At 39.8% G+C, this 19,724-nt stretch overlaps 1 protein-coding gene across 2 annotated transcripts; it reads left to right on the top strand.

Annotated features, from left to right (window-relative positions):
* Positions 1-2,810: 2,810 nt before the first annotated feature.
* Positions 2,811-18,268, top strand: LOC143809413 (cytochrome P450 2G1-like). Of its 2 annotated transcripts, none has more exons than XM_077292479.1 (9): positions 2,811-3,013; positions 8,159-8,324; positions 9,658-9,807; positions 10,339-10,499; positions 10,584-10,760; positions 11,746-11,887; positions 13,022-13,209; positions 13,350-13,491; positions 16,624-18,268. In XM_077292479.1, exons 1-9 carry the CDS (start codon positions 2,831-2,833, stop codon positions 16,803-16,805), a joined length of 1,491 nt encoding a protein of 496 aa, XP_077148594.1. In that variant the 5' UTR covers positions 2,811-2,830; the 3' UTR covers positions 16,806-18,268. The 2 variants fall into 2 exon arrangements, with proteins under 2 accessions (XP_077148594.1, XP_077148595.1); XM_077292480.1 differs by lacking the exon at positions 2,811-3,013 and adding an exon at positions 5,540-5,675 and having other exon boundaries at positions 16,624-16,945.
* Positions 18,269-19,724: the final 1,456 nt, after the last annotated feature.

Raw genomic sequence — 19,724 nt, 5'->3', positions numbered from 1 at the left:
CACAGGTTGAACCGGCGGTATGTCCGCCCATGGGTCTGAGTATCCTTGCGTCTTGCACGTAGAGAGAGAAAAAAGTTTTCCATCTTCACCTTTCTGACTTTCCATGAAAATTGGACCACACTCGGAAGTCATCTGAGTGTGGTTAAATTTTTGCATGGACCCGAGGATCTGTGAAAGCCACAAATAGCAGTGGTATTAAAAAATCGGACATGTGATTGAGCCGTAGCAGCGAGAGTGAACACGCTGTACTTACTCCACCTTGGAGTCATGAATAATGTTTTATACTTAAGCTAAATCATCATCAGTGCATGGTTAGACATCATTAGTGCCCAACTTCTCCTCCTAGATGACATTTCCTTGGTTTTTGCCTAACTAGAACTGTCTGTACAACATGTGGTATATGAGTGGCACACCATGTGCAGGCATTAAGTGTAATAATTGCTTGTTCTGCTTGACAAATATAACTCTGACATGCCAAAATGTTATTAATTCTGCAGCACAGGCCCATTAAGGTGTGAATCCTTAAGTCAATATAAATCAAACAAGGGTTTTGTGAGTTGAGATATCTTGGCATACAGTAGCATGTTAGACATTATTGTCTTAGGGTGGTCATAGACAGAGGCATAACAGTCGTGGCCACAGAAAGTGTGAGTCCTAGGAAGCAAATTCAGCTGAAATGTATTGCGACACAGAGACTCACTGGTTCCTTATCCTGCAAAACATGCTGCTGGCCAATCAGAGGTCGGCAGCTGACGTCGGCGTGCAAGTCACTGGTGACAAACGGTAGTTATATCATGCGCTGTCCTTCGTTTGCACACTGAAGTCAGCTGCGGGCTTCTGTGCCAACTATGGAAAAGGATGCCGCAAGCCAGAGCTGCAGAACAGGGAGATTATTACAGGATAAAGCCTAGGATAGGGCACATTGTCCCAGGATGGGTCACGTTATACCAAGATGCGGGACATATATTACTGGAAGGGGCACAAGATAGGGGACATCACACCAGGACTGTGGACATATATTACTGGAAGGGGCACAGGATGAGGGGCATTATACCACCATGGGAGACATATTACTGGGACAGACCCAGTGTGACGGGACATTATAACAGGAAAGGGAAACATGTCAGGAAGGGGTCCAGGATAGAGACATTGTACCAGGATGGGGGACATTATTTCTGGAAGGGGTCCAGAATTAAGAACATTATACCAGGAAAAGGCCCAGCATGAAGGAAATTATACCTGAAAGGGCCCAGGATTGGATACATTATTATAGGAAGGGTCCATGATGGTGGACATTATTATAGAAAAGTGGCACAGGATGGTGGACAATAATACAGGAAGTGGTCAGGATCAAAGATATTACTACAGGCATTATTACAGGATGAGGGACATTGTTACATGAGAGGACAAACACATATGTGTTCACAGGATATGGACCGCTACGATGACCCATACATCTGACAAACATGCATGTGGGGGCCCAAGTCCAAATTTTGTATAGGGGAGCATCGGACTCTAGTTGACAAAATAAACATCATGATTAGACATCCTAACTATCTAATGCCTGAGAAATGGACAAGATTTGCTAACAGATACCTAACATTTGTAACCACCTTACTTCTCTGGGGCCACCACCTACTGCCAAAATGTGCTGCCCTATTGAGAAAAACAAATACTCAAGGCCAGTTTTAAGCACCCTTCTCTCATTGTCGATCTCACAGACAATGTGTGGATTTAAGGCAGAGATGAGCCAAGTTGATTAAATTTGTTTTTTTTTAACTATTATATTAAAAGCGTGAAAAATCTGCCGCTAAATGTACTATTTCTGCAAATGGGTGATGTATGATATTGTCACTAACACATGTGACCAATTCTTTGGCCATTGTGTTACACTGCTTATCTAGGTAATGATGGACAAGATCCGACCGACTTATTCAATCCTAAAATGATCCAAAATCTGTAAATCATCAATTAGTCTCAACATGCACCTAAACCATTTTTCCACACTGTCACATTCATTGGGTTTCAGGAAAAGAAAATATCAACATCTGCTTAGCAAAATCCAATCTCAGTCCTCTGTGCTCAATCACCCAAGGAGAAGTTTTGTTTCTTCTTCTGTCACTTCTCTGGCAGCACCGTTACACATGCGTACCATAGAGCTCCTCTGTCAGTTAAGACACAGCTGTGTTTCTCCAGCCTGTAGCCTGTCCTGACATGTGACTAAGAAGAGCTACTGTTTGAATTACTAGCCGGGGGCTATTTTAATACATTTTGGAGAATCCCTTTAATGTACTGAATGTAAATTTGGACAAAACAGGGAGAATACAAAATCAAATCTGACTGCTGTATCAGACTACACAGACTTTGTTTGTAGTCTGTTACTATGGAGACTCATAAATGTTCATAGGAGCCTTAAGCCTATATACATAAAATAACCATTTAGAGTAATACATCTCTGAAAAAAGTTAATGAACCAAATTCTAACATTTTAATATAGAAATACTGATTTCTGAAGATAACATAAATACAAAACAAATGTACTGTTTTTAACTCTGAAAATACTTCCAGACTTCTAAAAACAGGTTAATTAAGTTTTCGCTAATCCATCCACTTATAATGAGTCACACTCCTACCACACGTTTATCTGTTTTGGCAGTGTCATTGGATCCTACACAAATGGCCTAGTTCACCTATCAGAGAAATATGCATGAAGGCGGCTGTTAGGTAACCTGGCATCAAGTCTGCCAAATACAACCCTCTTGAGCGATCAGTTCTATAAATAGTGATGATACACCTAATGCTACAAGTAATTCTGGAGAGCATTGTCAAAATGGACTTTTTTGGAGTAACAACTCTGTTACTGATAGCTTGTGTGATATTCATTCTTCTAAGCATCATGCAAGCCAAGAAAGCAAGGGGTAAAGGTAAATTGCCACCAGGGCCAACACCATTGCCCATCCTGGGAAATATTCTTCAAATCGATGGTAAAGAAGTATTTAAGTCACTGAATAAGGTAAGTTTAAATAATTCAAGACCATGTATCAACAATGATCAAAGTAATAAATATGTTATGAAATAGAAAGTTAAAGAATTGTTGTTGATGTATAGAGTGACAGTAAAAAAGGGGGCGCTCTTGTGAAAGATGCTTTAAATTAAAGTTTATGGCAAATGAAGTTACTTGTTAATGATGTGATTGGGTAAAAAGCTACGTAGGACACATTGAGACTTTTGTCTGTTTGCAAAAAAGAGTGGGAAGTCCGTAAATATAGAGGGTGCAATTGTTGTATTCACATCATGGTCTCGGGTGGATTAAATTGTTTTCTTGCCTTATTACGAGGGCAAAAGAATTAATCCCTACAAAAGAAATTGGAAGCTGGAAACAGATAAGAGAAATTGTAATTGATTTAAAAGATTATTCACAACTCTTAACACTATCACTTAACCACAAGATACGTGAAAAGTTAGCTAATCGATCTGTAGGGTTCAACCATTCGGACCTCAACTTATACCAAGAACAAGGCTCTGAAATGCCCCATTGGAGCAATCTTATAGAGAATAAATTGATATCTGCTCTATTCCAGAGGGACATTTCAGAACACCGATCTCTGGATAGATGGCGGTCCATCTGCTCGGAGCTCCACTGATCAACTAATCTTTGGAAATCCTTTGGGATGTTAGGAATAACCCATAAAGAACATTGAGAACCCAAAGTCTAATTTATCTGTTCACTTCCTATGTAAAGATATGATCCCACTTAAAATGTAAAAAATACAATCATGCATAATACTTATTCATAGCAGAAATATAATACTATATGTACTGAAAGTGCTAAGCAAAAGACAATCATCGATCTGTCCTCGGCAGCCTGATGACTGTTTCCAGGTTACATCAGCAGATTTATTTCCTAATCTGCATGGAAGAAAGCAAACTACAGCAGAGATGATTACAATACAGTTGTTAGATTATATAATCCATGGTTCTAAATCTTCAATAATTGCCCTGTATACTATGTTAAATTAATTTATTTGGCTCTGGATGGAGCTGAGAATTAAGTATCAATGGAAGACGAGTTATTCCACCTCATGGAGCACTATATCAATGCAATTCTGATTGGACCATTATAGGGTAGCTCCACCCACTATATAAACACTAAAATATTTTTTTCAATGAAAATCATAACCCACTTCTATAATTGGATCTCCTTTAACCCTCCGTCAGGGGCAATATGTTTCATAACGAGTTTAGGGGCATTGCGCCTGTCCAGCACAGGCTAGAAAATTGGCTATGTTTTACTTTTTAAAAAATTTCAATGCTCTAAAAGTGATCAGTTACCTTAATAGGAATGTAATAAATGAGAATACACATAATCAGGTGGAAAAAAAAATGTTTATTAACCAGAAAAGTAATATGTTTCTATGTCTTGAGCATCCTCCTCACTCTCTCCATCTTGATCTGTATCAGACACATCTGGACATTCTTCCACATCATCTTCTGAAGCAATGTCACTTTCTTCCCCTAAACCTTCTTGCTGTACGGGGTCTGTCTCATCAGCAAGCAGTATATTTTGCACTTGCTCAACATGAAGGGCATTGGACAAGTCAAATATTCTCGCCATTTCAGAAGAAAAGCTAAAGCAAGAGAGAGAATATGTGTTAGGGCGCAATGTGCCTGAGAAGCACACTCTTATTTCTAACAAAACCTTCTATGACAAATCGACAAATTTAGCACTAGCTATTTATAAAACAAGCTAAAAAAACAATTGGGATGAATAAAAACAGCAAATTCTAACCATCAAAGGTGTGACGCGTTCAGGGGCAATGAGCCTGAGAAGCCAAAACACCGATATCTGATCTCCTGCAGCTCTGAAGCACAAGAGGCTTCTCAGGTTTCACACAGCCTTTAAAGTTAAGGTATCGTCACACTGAATGATATCGCTAGCGATCCGTGACGTTGCAGCGTCCTGGATAGCGATATCGTTGTGTTTGACACGCAGCAGCGATCAGGATCCTGCTGTGATATCGCTGGTCGTTGAACAAAGTTCAGAACTTTATTTGGTCGTCAGATCGCCGTGTATCGTTGTGTTTGACAGCAAAAGCAACGATACCAGCGATGTTTTACAATGGTAACCAGGGTAAATATCGGGTTACTAAGCGCAGGGCCGCGCTTAGTAACCCGATGTTTACCCTGGTTACCAGTGTAAAATGTAAAAAAACAAACAGTACATACTCACCTTCGCATCCCCCGCCGTCCGCTTCCTGCACTGACTGAGCGCCGACCGTAAAGTGAAAGCACAGCACAGCGGTGACGTCACCGCTCTGCTGTTAGGGCCGGCGCTCAGTCAGTGCAGGAAGCGGACGCCGGGGGACGCGAAGGTGAGTATGTACTGTTTGTTTTTTACATTTTACACTGGTAACCAGGGTAAACATCGGGTTACTAAGCGCGGCCCTGCGCTTAGCAACCCGATGTTTACCCTGGTTACCCAGGGACCTCGGCATCGTTGGTCGCTGGAGAGCGGTCTGTGTGACAGCTCTCCAGCGACCAAACAGCGACGCTGCAGCGATCGGCATCGTTGTCTGTATCGCTGCAGGGTCGCTTAGTGTGACGGTACCTTTAGGAAGGAACTGGGAGGAGGGTGTTTCCCAGACAAACCACTGAAAATAGAGAAATGAAACTAAGTGAGCTGCGCCTGTCAGATCAGTTACCCCTGACGGAGGATTAAAAACTGGATTTAAAAATTAGGATAGTAGAAAAATATAATGTGACCTTAATAATTTGGTTGTCATTTTCTGGGTTGTTCTTATCTGCAGTTAATTCAAAGTTTTTCTTCCACCTCCATTACAGTGAATCTGTCATCAGAAAATGACTTATTGCTTGAAGGGGTTGTCCAATCCAAATCTATATGTCTGCAGTCACTCTGTGTGATGTCAGATTTATGGAGTTCCCCAGGGAAAACACTGTGCACTGCGGGTATTCACCTCTTTTAGATGTATGTACTGTATGCGTTATACATACTCCCAGCCAGTGGGCGCTTGTATAGAGCGACGATTCGCCGGTTTCAGACTCGGTACTGGAGGATATGTATGAGTTGTACATACTCCCTGCCAGTGGGTGTAACCTCACTTACTTACACTTATATGGCCATGCCCTGATTGGCTGTGTCACTAGACGGGGCGCAGCCTCGCCCATATAAGTGTAAGTAAGCAAGGTCGCGCCCACTGGCAGGGAGTATGTACAACTCATACATATCCTCCAGTACCGAGTCTGAAACTGGCGAATCCTGGCAGTGCACAGTGTGCATTTTGGGGGGGGGGGGGGGGTTCATGAGTCTGCACTCTCACAGAATGACTGCATACTTATCGATTTGGACGGGTCAACTCCTTTAAAGTAGGGTTTTATATTATATACACTTTTAATCTTTTCGAGAATGTTTTTTTTATTTTTCATATCGCTATCTTTTCATTAGAAAAGAGGGAGGAGGTGAGCTGTAATATCACCTATTGTGAATGGTGGATACTACTGTGTATAGATGTGCTTTGAGTCATTGTACAGGAGGAGGAGGTGAGCTGTGACACCACCTATTGTGAATAGTGGATCCTGTGTTATCTACTGTATATAGAGGTGTTATCAGTCATTTTACAGGAGGGGGAGGAGGTGAGCTGTGACACCACCAATTGTGAATGGTGGATCCTGTGTCATCTACTGTATCTAGAGTTGTTATCAATCAATGTACAAAAGGGGAAGAAGGTGAGCTGTGACATTGTTTATTGTAAATGGCGGATCCTGTATTATCTACTTTAAAGAGATGTCATCAGTAATTGTACAGGAGGATGAGGAGGTGAGCTGTGACACCACTTATTGTTAATGATGGATCCTGTGTGATCTACTGTATATAGAGGTGTTATCAGTCATTGTACAGGAGGAGGTGAACTGTGACATCACCTATTGTGAATGGTAGATCCTGTGTTATCTACTATATATAGTGGTGTTATCAGTCATTGTACAGGAGGAGGAGGTGAGCTGTGACATCACCTATTGTGAATGGTGGATCCTGTGCTATCTACTGTATATAGAGGTGTTATCAGTCATTGTACAGGAGGAGGAGGTGAGCTGTGACATCACCTATTGTGAATGGTGGATCCTGTGTTATCTACTGTATATAGAGGTGTTATCAGTCATTGTACAGGAGGAGGAGGTGAGCTGTGACATCACCTATTGTGAATGGTGAATCCTGTGTTATCTACTGTATATACAGGAGCTATCAGTCATTGTGCAAGAGGAGGAGAAGGTGAGCTGTGACATCATCTATTGTGAATGATTGATCCTGTGTTATCTACTATATATAGAGGTGTTATCAGTAATTGTACAGGAGGGGGAGGAGGTGAGCTGTGACATCACCTATTGTGAATGGTGGATCCTGTGTTATCTACTGCATATAGAGGTGTTATCAGTCATTGTACAGGAGGAGGAGGTGAGCTGTGACATCACCTATTGTGAATGGTGGATCCTGTGTTATCTACTGTATATAGAGATGTTATCGGTCATTGTACAGGAGGAGGAGGTGAGCTGTGACATTAACTATTGTGAATGGTGGATCCTGTGTTATCTACTTTATATGGAGGTGTTATCAGTCATTGTATAGGAGGAGGAGGTGAGCTGTGACATCATCTATTGTGATTGGTGGATCCTGTGTTATCTACTGTATATAGAGGTGTTATCAGTCATTGTACAGGAGGAGGAGGTGAGCTGTGATATCACCTATTGTGATTGATAGATCCTGTGTTATCTACTGTATACAGTGGTGCTATCAGTTAATGTAATCCTGTCTCTGATGATTACAAGATTGCTGAAAAGTCAGCTGTACAGAACAGAAAGTACTTATCTAATATTACACCTAGACACCATTTTTTAAATTGGTAAATTTCTGATTTGTTTTAAAGTATATGGACAGTAATATAGATAGAATTAAAAAAAATATGATCAATATTTTTTAAAAATTGATTAAAATGTGATTTAAACGATAGGTAATTTTACAGTGACACATTTAGTTGAAATGTAGACTTAGTTACATGTTCAAGAGCTTTCTGATATAATTCATTCATGTTTAACAAATATTTCACGGTAGAATACAGAATTGACCTGTTTACTTCTCTTTCACTAGCTGAGTGAGAAGTATGGGCCGGTATACACGCTCCACATGGGAATGGATCCGGTTGTGGTGCTGTGCAGTTATGATGCAGTGAAGGAGGCTCTCATTGACAATGCAGAGGACTTTGGTGCCAGGGGACACATGCCACTGCTGGACAGGATAAGCTCTGGAGGGCACGGTAAGAACCAAGTCTAGATATTGCTTATATAACACACCACAAACCAAAACTCAAGTATATAGGAGATTCAATGATTATAACAGATTAAACATTCACTTAAAAGCTGGGCGGTACCAAAGACACTTAGGTGACTACTCTGAGATTTCGGTTCTCCCTGCCCTATTCCATTTAAGTCACAGATCTCTCACTACGCATGTGTTTAGGGAGAGACCTGTCACTCAAGGGGAGAAAAGGAGTGGGGCTGGGAGACGCTTCCGATGGACAGGTCTTCTGGTTTGTGAATGTGTGTCTTCTATGAAATAACACAACTTTCAGAAGTAAAACATCTAGCTGGTATAGAGATAGTGATCTACAAAGAAACAAAAACATCAAGGTTAATGAATACATTTTATTGACAAAAAAATTAATTGAAAAAACACATAAAATAAGGAAATGCTAATATGGTAGACAAAAAATGAAAAACTATATTTTTTATATTTATTATATTTATTTACCTCACCAATAATGAATGAAACAGCTTACATTTTATCATTACATTTTATCAACTGTGATGTATTGATAAGAATATGCTGCTATTATTACCTTTGTATGCTCCTGGTGCAGATAGCTTCAGTCTTGAGGATTTATATGCAAAGTTTGATATTAATATTAAAATTATTATAAGCTAAATTATTTAAGATGCAGACATTAAAGAGAATGTATAGTCAGAAAATGACCTTTTAAAAAAAAAAAAAAGTTTTTTGAGTTAAATCTATTTCTTAAAATATGTTTGAGACTTTTTTCATTTTGCAAGCTGTATAAAGCAAACTAATTTGGTAATCTTGCAATTTACACACTAGCCACAAGTGTTATTTTAGATTCATAATTCATGTGCTTTCATTAATAGCTTTCAGCAGGTTCATTATCATCACGGACAGGATTACAATAATAGGTAACACCTCTATAGGCAGCTGATAACACATGATCCAACTTTCAAAATATGTGAAATCACAACTTCCCTGATTCCCCTCCCTACGAAATAACTTTTGCTCACGCTCATTAGATGCTTCAATAAAAGTGATAGGGCCTAAGGGAGTCTATTGCTGCCAATGTATATGTGGATTTACAAACATAACAGGAAATTAGAATCTAAGATATCCAAAGTGGCAAGTGTGAAAATTGCTAAATTTCTAAATTAGTTTTTAATAGATATTGTGATATGGTAATAAAAATACATTTAACATTCTAATTTAAATAATATTTCATTTTCAGAGGACACATTCTCTTTGATTGCTTTCTTACAGTTTCCGTAAGTCACTGATTTTGCTACAGGTAATAATATTTACTTTTGCAGGGGTGATAGGCAGTAATGGTGAGCGCTGGAGACAGCTGCGCCGTTTTTCTCTGATGACATTAAGGAACTTTGGAATGGGTAAAAGAAGCATTGAACATAGAATTCAAGAAGAGGCCCAATTTCTTGTGGAAGAATTTCAAAAGAGCAAAGGTGAGAACAACATCAAAATATGCACCACTAAAGAAAACATGCTTTGAAGAAAATTGTTCTATAATAGATATAATATGTTAATAAGTATTTATATTTTTATATGACCATTCAAGTAAAAAAAACTTGAAATAGTTTCCAGATTCCCTACTAAAGCAGATTTAACAATCTGAGACACCCTGTTCTCTATAGATCACTTATTAGATTTACTGTGCAGACTGGGACAGAATGAGCAGAGCCAACTTATTATAGTTAGAGAGTGAGTAGGTTGTCAGCTATATTTTAACACTATCTGCATAAGGTAAGATAGAGACATGATACACACAGAAAACACTCAACATATCCAGTAGCTCTTCTGCTACTACCTACTTTCTATAAGAGTAACATTTACTGCATCATTTTCTGCAAATTGGAATATTTTGTTACCATTCAGTAATGTTCTGTTCATGGCAGCCATCACACACCCTGCTGCAAGTCCTCAAAAGCTAGAACAAAATAAAGTCCTAGCTATAATTGCCTCTTCTCCCATGACAGCCCAACCATTGGATCCAACGTTCTTCTTTGCCAAAGCGGTCTCTAATGTCATCTGTTCAGTGGTATTTGGAGATCGATTTGAATATGAGGACAAAGAATTTCTGAAGATTTTGGGCCTCCTGAATGAAGTTTTAAAAGGTTTTAGCTCCGTTTGGGGACAGGTAAGGAAGGGTTTACTTCCAGTCCTGAAAGATGTTAATGGAAATCTCTACAAGCTATGACTTTACTACATTAATTTCTTTCAGATGTACAATGTCTACCCAAAACTTGTAGCAAAGATGCCCGGGCCTCATCATAAACTTTTTAATGCCATTGATGGCATTCAGGAAGTTATTGCAAAACATGTGGAAATGCATAAGGAAACTTTAGACCCCAATAATCCTCGGGATTTTATTGACTGCTTCCTAATTAAGATGGAACAGGTAAGGTCATTCCATAGATTGTTCTTAGGACCCTGGGTGAGGGAGCACTGGATGTGGGGAGTGGGGAAAAAGCACCAAGAATTCTCCTAACCTTGACCAAGATATTGATATACAAAATATTGCCCAGGATAATGCAGAATCTAACCTTGACTTTGTCTTACATAACTTAGGTAATCTATAGATTTTTAATAATGTTTGGTGCCCAACAATTGGGCACATTACTTGGTCTAAACCATATGAAGGCTACCACCAGTGTGGCAAACTTGATTTTTTTTTTTTCTTTTTTGCACCACGTAATAAAATTACTGATAACCAACTGTGAAAATCCATATTAAATCATTAAAATTATAAATGATTCTTGTCTACAGCCCATAATTCTAATATGACGACATTAGCAGCGTTCAGAGTAACCTGTAAATGATAATTACAGTCATATTAATCTGAACAAATTTCTCCAATTACAACAAATTAACAAAGGCATCGATTTATTTTTGAAGACAGGGAAATAAGTTTTAAGAGCTTGACCATGAATTTCTGGATGGTTGGCAACCTTGAGCTATGCGTGGGAAGACCGATTATATTGTCCAATATACGTCTCCATAAATATTAGATGAAATATGCCCATGACCAATAGTTATGTGGTAGAATGAATGATCATTTGTAAATGGCTGTAAACACTTCAGAGACCACAACGGCTAGAATTGGATTTTTCTGCCGATGATGTCTCCAGTGTGGATCATTGCCTAAAAAAATCCAACACTTTTGACCAATGTTTTGAATGATGATAATCATTCATTGGATGATTGTCAGTTGAAACTAATGATCACCCGTTTCACCAAACCAGCTCTCAATCATTAGTTATGGTCAAATTTGGCCATTTTGTTCAAGTTTTATCTAATATGAATGGGTTCTCTAACATTGTAGATTTCTCAAGAAATTGTTTCTGTAGGCATCTATTGTTTAATATTTATATTTGTTTCCACAGGAAAAAGGCATACCTGATACTGAGTTTCACATGGAAGCCATTGTCAATACCACATTTGATTTGTTTGGTGCTGGGACAGAAACTGTCAGCACAACACTGCGTTATGGACTGATGATTCTTCTCAAGCATCCAGATGTTGAAGGTTAGTAAAGTCCTTGAGATACTAATCAGTATAGATGAGCAGACCATTCCTAAAGCTCGCACTGAAATCCCCAAATTTTTTAGGTTGGAATTGGACTTCCTTAATGGAGTCTGGGGGAGTTTTGCGTAGGTACGCACAAGGTCACTGGGCATGCCATAACATTATAATTCCATGACCTTTTGTGTGCTTGCACAGAGTCCTCCCAGCATTAGACACCTGGGTATTTCAGTGCTGGCATAGGTGATCTGAAGATGCCTTGAGAACCAGATGTGTGTGACAAGGAGGGACGAGAGAGGTGAATATAAGGATTTTTGGGGGGTTTAACATTTTGATGGCCTTTTATAGAAAAATTTGTAGAACTTTTAGTAGTACCTTTTACTAGAAAATTGGTAGCCAGTAGCCTGTTCACTCATATCTGTTGCACACTTTGAAGTGCACTGGTTGATGTTCTCAAAATTGACACAAGCCTGCACAAAAAAAGTAATTTAGTCAGCCAAAACTGGGCACTTTTACAGCAATTGATGACCTCGCCACTAGGGTTGAGCGACCTTTAGTTTTTTAGGGTCGAGTCGGGTTTTGTGAAACCCGACTGTCTTAAAAGTCGAGTCGAGTGAAATCGGCCGACCACAGTGAAAAGTCGGGTTTCGGCCGAAACACGAAACCCAGTGAAGATATTATTATTTTTTTTTCTCTCTCTCTCTCTCTCTCTCTCTCTCTCTCTCCCCCTCCGTCCCAGAACAGAAAATTTCGATTTGCACATTCCAAATCGCTACTGCGCACAAGCGATAACATGACGATAGGCGTTCACTCCCCTAACACCTATGTCATCACTCTGCCCACGCTCATTCATTGGCTGAAAAAATGGCGCTAATCGCGTCATACGAAACGCGACTTTGGCGCCAAGATCGCGTACCGCATGGCCGACCCCCACAGGGATCGGGTCGGGTTTCATGAGACGCCGACTTTGCCAAAAGTCGGCGACTTTTGAAAATGAACGACCCGTTTCGCTCAACCCTACTCGCCACATGCCAATGTCCCTACTGGATGTGTGACTCAAGAGGAAGGTTGCCATGGCCTTTAATTAGTTCAAGTAATCTTTAAGTTTATACCCCAAAATTTCTTCCATCATTACAGAACGAATCCATCAAGAGATTGACAAAGTGATTGGAAGGGACAGGGCTCCATGTGTGGAGGATCGATCTCATATGCCCTATATGGATGCAGTAATCCATGAAATTCAAAGATACATTGATCTCATACCAATGGGAATCCCACATAAAGTGATCCGAGACTTGAAGTTTAGAGATTTTCTTATTCCACAGGTAAAATGATGCTGTTCTCTGTGCTTGTCGATATGGATAAGTAATAACTAATATACATCTCAATAGTTTTAGGATATTAAATAGAGATGAATAGATGGTTGTGATAGTCACTGTTTATGTAACTGGATTGTTATTTCTAGGGTACAACCATCTACCCAGTGCTCAGTTCTGTTCTACGAGATCCGAAACAGTTTAAATACCCGAATCAGTTCAATCCGGGACATTTCTTGGATGATACCGGCAAATTCATTCGGAATGATGGATTCATGCCATTCTCCTCAGGTAAGTACATGATATTAGAGGGTTAAGCAACAATGGTGAGGATAGAATTAATCATCATGAACTTTAAAGTTGTTGAGGGTAGTATTATTAATTTAGGGTGGATTAAGGCCGGGTTCACATTAGCGTTTGAGTCCGCAGCGTGGTGCTGCAGACTTTTTTCCTTAGCGCCGCCTACTTCTACATGTGTCCTGCATACCTATCTTTAACATTTGGTACACAGGGAAATGCTTTGTATGCGGATGCGTCCACTTGCATCGTTTGTTGTGACCTCCGAACTGAACATGTTGCAATTTCTTGCATTTGGCGGGCATGTCAAAACAACGCACACGGACGCATCCGCATACAACGTATGCCCCTACGTACCCAAAGTTAAAGTAAGGTATGCAGGATGCATGCAGAAGTAGGTGAAGTTTAATGAAAAAAGTCTGCAGCACCATGCTGTGGACTCAAATGCTTATGTGAACTTAACCTTATATACAGTATATTAATGAGAAAAGCTATGGTTAAAACAACAATATAGTCGCTGGAAAAGGTCAACAAATTGAGAAACATTTCATTGGTAATAAAGACACAGCTCATATATAGTTTGGCCTTTTCTGTGGTATCATACAGATCGGATGCAAAACCTGGACAATAAAGAAACAACACAGAAAAATTGAGGCCTTTGAAATCTAGGGCTGGAAAAATGATGTTATCAATACCTGTAAAGAAACTGATACCACGCTTAGGATATATTATCAATACTATTGATTGCAAGAAAAACAAACACATCAATTTTAGAACAAATCTCACTACACATGTCACTGACAGCAAGGATCATCAGGCTACTACTTGCCTACTTTGGACACATCATGCAAATAGAGCAATCACTGGAAAAGGACATCATGGTCGAAAGAATGGAAGGAACAAGGTGAAAAGGAAGATCAGCAACACATTGGCTTGATACTATCAAGAAAACAGCAGAGAAGACCCTGTTGGACCTATCTAGAGAGATGAGCGAATATCTTTGGCTCACTCCTTATTCGGCAAGCTATAGCGCTTATGTGAGGGAGCACCAGGGTTGAATTGTGGCTGATAATATCTGTTTACACATGCCCTGGCCTCCCGCCACATGAAAACAATGTCCCATTTTCAGCGTACCTTCAGCTACACCTTCTGCACCGTCAGGGTCCCATCTGGATGGCTGAAGTACTGTTGCTGGCATTGTTATACAAATAGAGACAGAGTCCAGCTCCAACTCAGCAAATAAGAATTTACTTGCTTCAGTACACAGTAGGTCCATTTCAGTTACAGCTATGTCATAAGGCTCCACAGAGTATGCATCCTGCGCTTTCCCTGTGTCTTCCCTCATTCCTCCCAAGTTGTTCCTGGGACTTACCAACCCATTCGGTACTGCAGCATTCTCCCTGTCCGGCTTAGCTACTTTCACGAGTTCCCCTGTCCGTCCTGACCCAGACATAAGGGCATCTGTCCACATAGTAAGCTGCCACATCTTGGAGTGACCTGTGCTTCTGTTCTGCTGTGACTTCTGCTGTCACTGCTGCTCCCACTTCTGCTGTAACCTTATGCCACTAACTGGTCCTGGACCAACTGGGCTTTTAACTTGATGGTTGCATAGTCACTGGGCTGTCCCGGGCTCTAAAGCCCTACAGGATGCCTTGGGATCCCTGGTCCTTCTGACTAAAAACAGAAAATGCTCCTGGCTTTCCCACAGCAGACTCCTCCTATTAGTTAACTATATACACTATTGTGTTTATGTGTCCCCATCTAGTGGGCTAGCTTAAGTACTGCACTTTCCTTACAACATACATATTTACACGTTACATTATGCAGTAGCAGCATTACAACACATACATGACATAACACAAACACGGGCAAGGGGAGTGAGGTACATCACGTAGCTTTGTCAGACCCCTTAAACTTACTGAACAAGCTGCCGTGGGAAATGTGGGTTGGGCTCTCCATGCATGAGTTGTGGCTGTCAGACAGGTGCAACACATGCAGCTGTGGAGTCGAACATCTGATTATCGGGAGTGCTCAAGTATCCAGATTCCTGCGGCAACTTTTTGGGTTAAAGCTACAGCTTGCGAATAAGGAAGGATCCGAATATATTCCCGCATCTCTACTATCTAGGCTTGCACAAGATCTATCTTCCTACAGAAAATTCATCCATCAAGTTGCGATAGAGGCAAAAACTGTTAAATAAAACAAATAAAATAAATCTAAAGCAACCTACAGATGCAACTCCTGGTGTTACTCCACTACTATAGCAAAATGGGTGAAGAATTCTTTAATCTGATAAATTGTTTGAAAACATTTACTGCACTAATATGAATATCTTTCTCTAAAATCCTTTTTTTTATAATTTTGCTAACATTCTCCAATTCATCTTATGAAACTTGCATACATATCATGAGATTACAAGTCTGGATGATAGTACTTAAAAATGACTTTTATATTAGTATAACTATTGTTAATGGGATAAAATAATCCCTCAAACAAAATTTGATCCTAAAATAAATCCTCCACCTTCTCTTTGAGGGAAACACTAGTAAAAAAAAGCAGAACATTGCACCCTGTTCGGACTAAGGCTACTTTCACACTAGCGTTAACTGCATTACGTCACAAATGCGTCGTTTTGCCGAAAAAACGCATCCTGCAAAAGTGCTTGCAGGATGCGTTTTTTCTGCATTGACTAACATTAGCGACGCATTTGCGACGCAATGACACACGTCGCAACCGTTGTGCAACGGTCGTCGGGAGCAAAAAACGTTACATGTAACGTTTTTTGCTCCCGACGGTCCGCTTTTTCCGACCGCGCATGCGCGGCCGGAACTCCGCCCCCACCTCCCCGCACTTCCCCGCACCTCACAATGGGGCAGCGGATGCGCTGGAAAAATGCATCCGCTGCCCCCGTTGTGCGGCGGAGACAGCGCTAGCGTCGGGGACCTCGGCCCGACGCACTGCGACGGGCCGAGCCCGACGCTAGTGTGAAAGAAGCCTAACCCTTATCTTGTCCCTGATATCCATTGATCTCCGGCACTGTTGCATTAGCAAGAGATCTAAATCTTGTAATGTTTTGGAGTCAGAAGACGCACAGCTGATTTACTCTAATATTTCTTTACTCTCAAGGAAAACGGATCTGTCTTGGAGAAGGTCTCGCAAGAATGGAGCTTTTTCTGATTTTCACAACGATTTTACAGAACTTCAGCCTCCGGTCGGCTGTGGACATAGCAGAAATAGACTTAACACCATTGATGAGTGGATTTGGAAATGTTCCTCGTTATTACCAGTTAGCCTTCATCCCACGCTGATTCCTTGTACACTATTGTTGCTACATTAATTTTTTTCGCTTTTTGCATTCATAAGATTGAAATTTGGACTTTTACAAGAATGATATTTTAGAAGTTGACTCTTAATCCTAGATGTAGTTAAAAATGACAAAACTACTGGTATAAAAATGCATAGAGCCCATTAATTAAATGACATCGCATATTAACAACAGATGAAAAGCAAAACATTGACCCTAAAGTGGGATGTTGTATATGTACTTTCTAAGTAATGCTGCTACTAAGATCTTCTCAAGGGTTTATTTAAAGGGCTTGTCTGGAAAAAAAAATTTATATTATGGAGTTGTAGAGATAAAAAATAAAAACACCCAATTACCTACCGTTCCCAGGTCTAGCACTTCCTCTACACTGCTGCTCCCAACTTTTATAAAAACTGCAGTGCATGTGACTCCTAACAGCCAATTAGTGAGCTTGAACATCTACATGAGCAGAATCGCTGAGCCCAGTCATTGGCTGCAGTGGTAATATGCATACATGCACTGTAGTGGTGAGTAGTGATGGCCAAACCCCCTGATGTTCGGGATCAGCGGGTTCACCCTAGTTTTCCTGTAAAGTTCGAATTCGGGGCAGAGATGATGTGAACTTGCGTCCGAACCCCAAACTTCAACTTTACAGATATGGGATTGGGCGGGGGGTGTAAAAGAAAGCATAAAATTAATAAACATTATAATTATATTTACCTGTCCAGTGACGTGTCCTCCCTGCCGCGTCTGCTTCCAGGGTCGCTCATTACCTTCCGGCAGTATTCACTGCACTCGGCAGTCTTCAGCTTTTTCCGGCACTGTTCATGCGGAATCACCCTGATTCCAGTGGTGTATCACTTATTAGGCTGCGTGTAGGTGTTTCATTAAGATTAGTGTTTGATAAGCTGGAGATTATCACTACAGGAAGGGGTGTCTCGTGCCTCCTAGTCAACTGCTTTGTGTAACCCCGCCCCCACCACTAATTGGTCAGTTTCTGCCTATACGCAGTGTACACAGAAAACTGCCCATGAGTGGAGTGGGCAGGGTTATACACAGCGTAACATTTTGAACTGCTAAATCTGCAGCAGAGAAAACAGTGATTTTGTCTAAATTTCTAAAGCAGATCAGCAAGTGACACATTGCTGGAATCATCGTTTCAGCCCCTAGATATATATATATTTTATTAATCTAGCCATATGAGGGATGTATTTATGGGACAAGTCAAAATGTTTAATTGAATAATTTACTTTACTATGTAAAAAATGAGAAAGAAAATCCAAGTGAGGTACAATGGCCAAAAAAATAAAAATTAGTTTTGACTTCCAACAATGTTTTTTTGAGTTTTGTTTTAATGGGCAGTAAAAATAACCTGACAACAGGATACTTCAGGTTAGCACAATTACAGTGAGATTAAACTTTATTTTAATTTGAATTTTAATTGTGAAAACAAATAGAGAAATTTGCAAAAAAAGAAAAAAATATAAAAAATAAATTTGGTTTGTGCCTCCTTTTCTGAGATATAGTCTTATTATTTATCCGGTGATAGAGCTGTGTGATGTGAGCATGTTTTTTGTCAGCTGACATGTTCTATAGATATCAGTTTGGGGTACATACAATGTTTTGATCGCTTTTTATATGTGATTGCACATTTAAGTGGTAGGTGCAGCGACTGAAAAATAGCAATTCTGGGGATTCATTTTTTATATTTATTTTGCTTCACGATGTTTCCTGTATGGATTAAATAATTTAAAATTTTGATAAATTGGAATTTTATGGATGCAGTGATGCCAAATCTGATTCAATTTTTAATGTGTTTTTCTTTGTTTATAAACTTTTTTTAAACTTTTTTCTTATAGTCTTCATAGAGGACTTGCACCTTCGATCAACTGAACACTTGTTCTATATACCACAAAACAACTGTATTGCGGTATATAGGAGAAAATCAGTCTCCTATTAAGCCCAGCCTGTTACTGTGTCAGAGGGGGGTGTTGGGAACCCAGAAGAGCTCTGCACCCAAGGTCACACCCATTTGCCATTGCTAGAGATGGACAGTGACATTTAAGGGGATATTAACTCCAATTATTGCTATTCAAGACAGATGTCGGCTGTAAAAGATAGCCAGCATCTGCCAGGTACTATGCAGTTTCAGCTTCTGCATCCATTCCTTATACCAGCACCAGATATATTCCATACATGTACGGCCAATGTTGGGAAGAAGTTAAACATCAAAATAATCTTTTCAAATAAAAATCTTTAGAACTTGTGCAATAAAATTAATGTAAAATTAGTGTAGTATGTATCAAAAAATTTAGTGTACTTTGATGGAGCTATGGCAATACTTTAAAGATAAATCGAAAGCAAATCTTCTTTCTAGGTAGATGAATAAATTCTGAGACATAAGGAGATAAGAAAAGACAATTTTATTGGATCATTAAACATAGAATCCAAACAAACAAAAAAGAACAGAAAACAGACCATAACGCGGTACTCTTAGTTTTCTTGCCTATGTTTTATCTCATCTTACAATGCAAACCTTGAAAAATAAAATAGAAAGGCAAAATCCAAGCTTAGCCTACATGCCTTTTGTCTAAACAACTGAGCATGGCCATATTGTTGGCAGGTTCAAAATAAATTTTATATCAGCCACAGTACCAATAGTGCCAGCTAGGGATATCAACTGTCCAGAAACTCCAGGACAGTCCCCCAAAAAGTTGTCACTTTTCTTGTTGAAGAAACGTATACAGATTATTTTTGTAGTTATCGTGATTTTACAACTTACAGTGAATGCAGCCAATGCCTTCATATCAGAGGAATGGACTGTAGACATGTAACAACAATCTTAATAATTTATTATGGCAAAAGTGACAGGACCGGGGTTCTGACCTGGAAGCTGGGGCGTGGTTATAAGTGAAAGTGCACG

Source organism: Ranitomeya variabilis, chromosome 2 (genome assembly GCF_051348905.1).
Source record: "Ranitomeya variabilis isolate aRanVar5 chromosome 2, aRanVar5.hap1, whole genome shotgun sequence".
NCBI lineage: Eukaryota > Metazoa > Chordata > Amphibia > Anura > Dendrobatidae > Ranitomeya > Ranitomeya variabilis.
The sequence above is the reverse complement of the archived record's forward strand: the minus strand, read 5'-3'. Positions and strand labels throughout refer to the sequence as shown.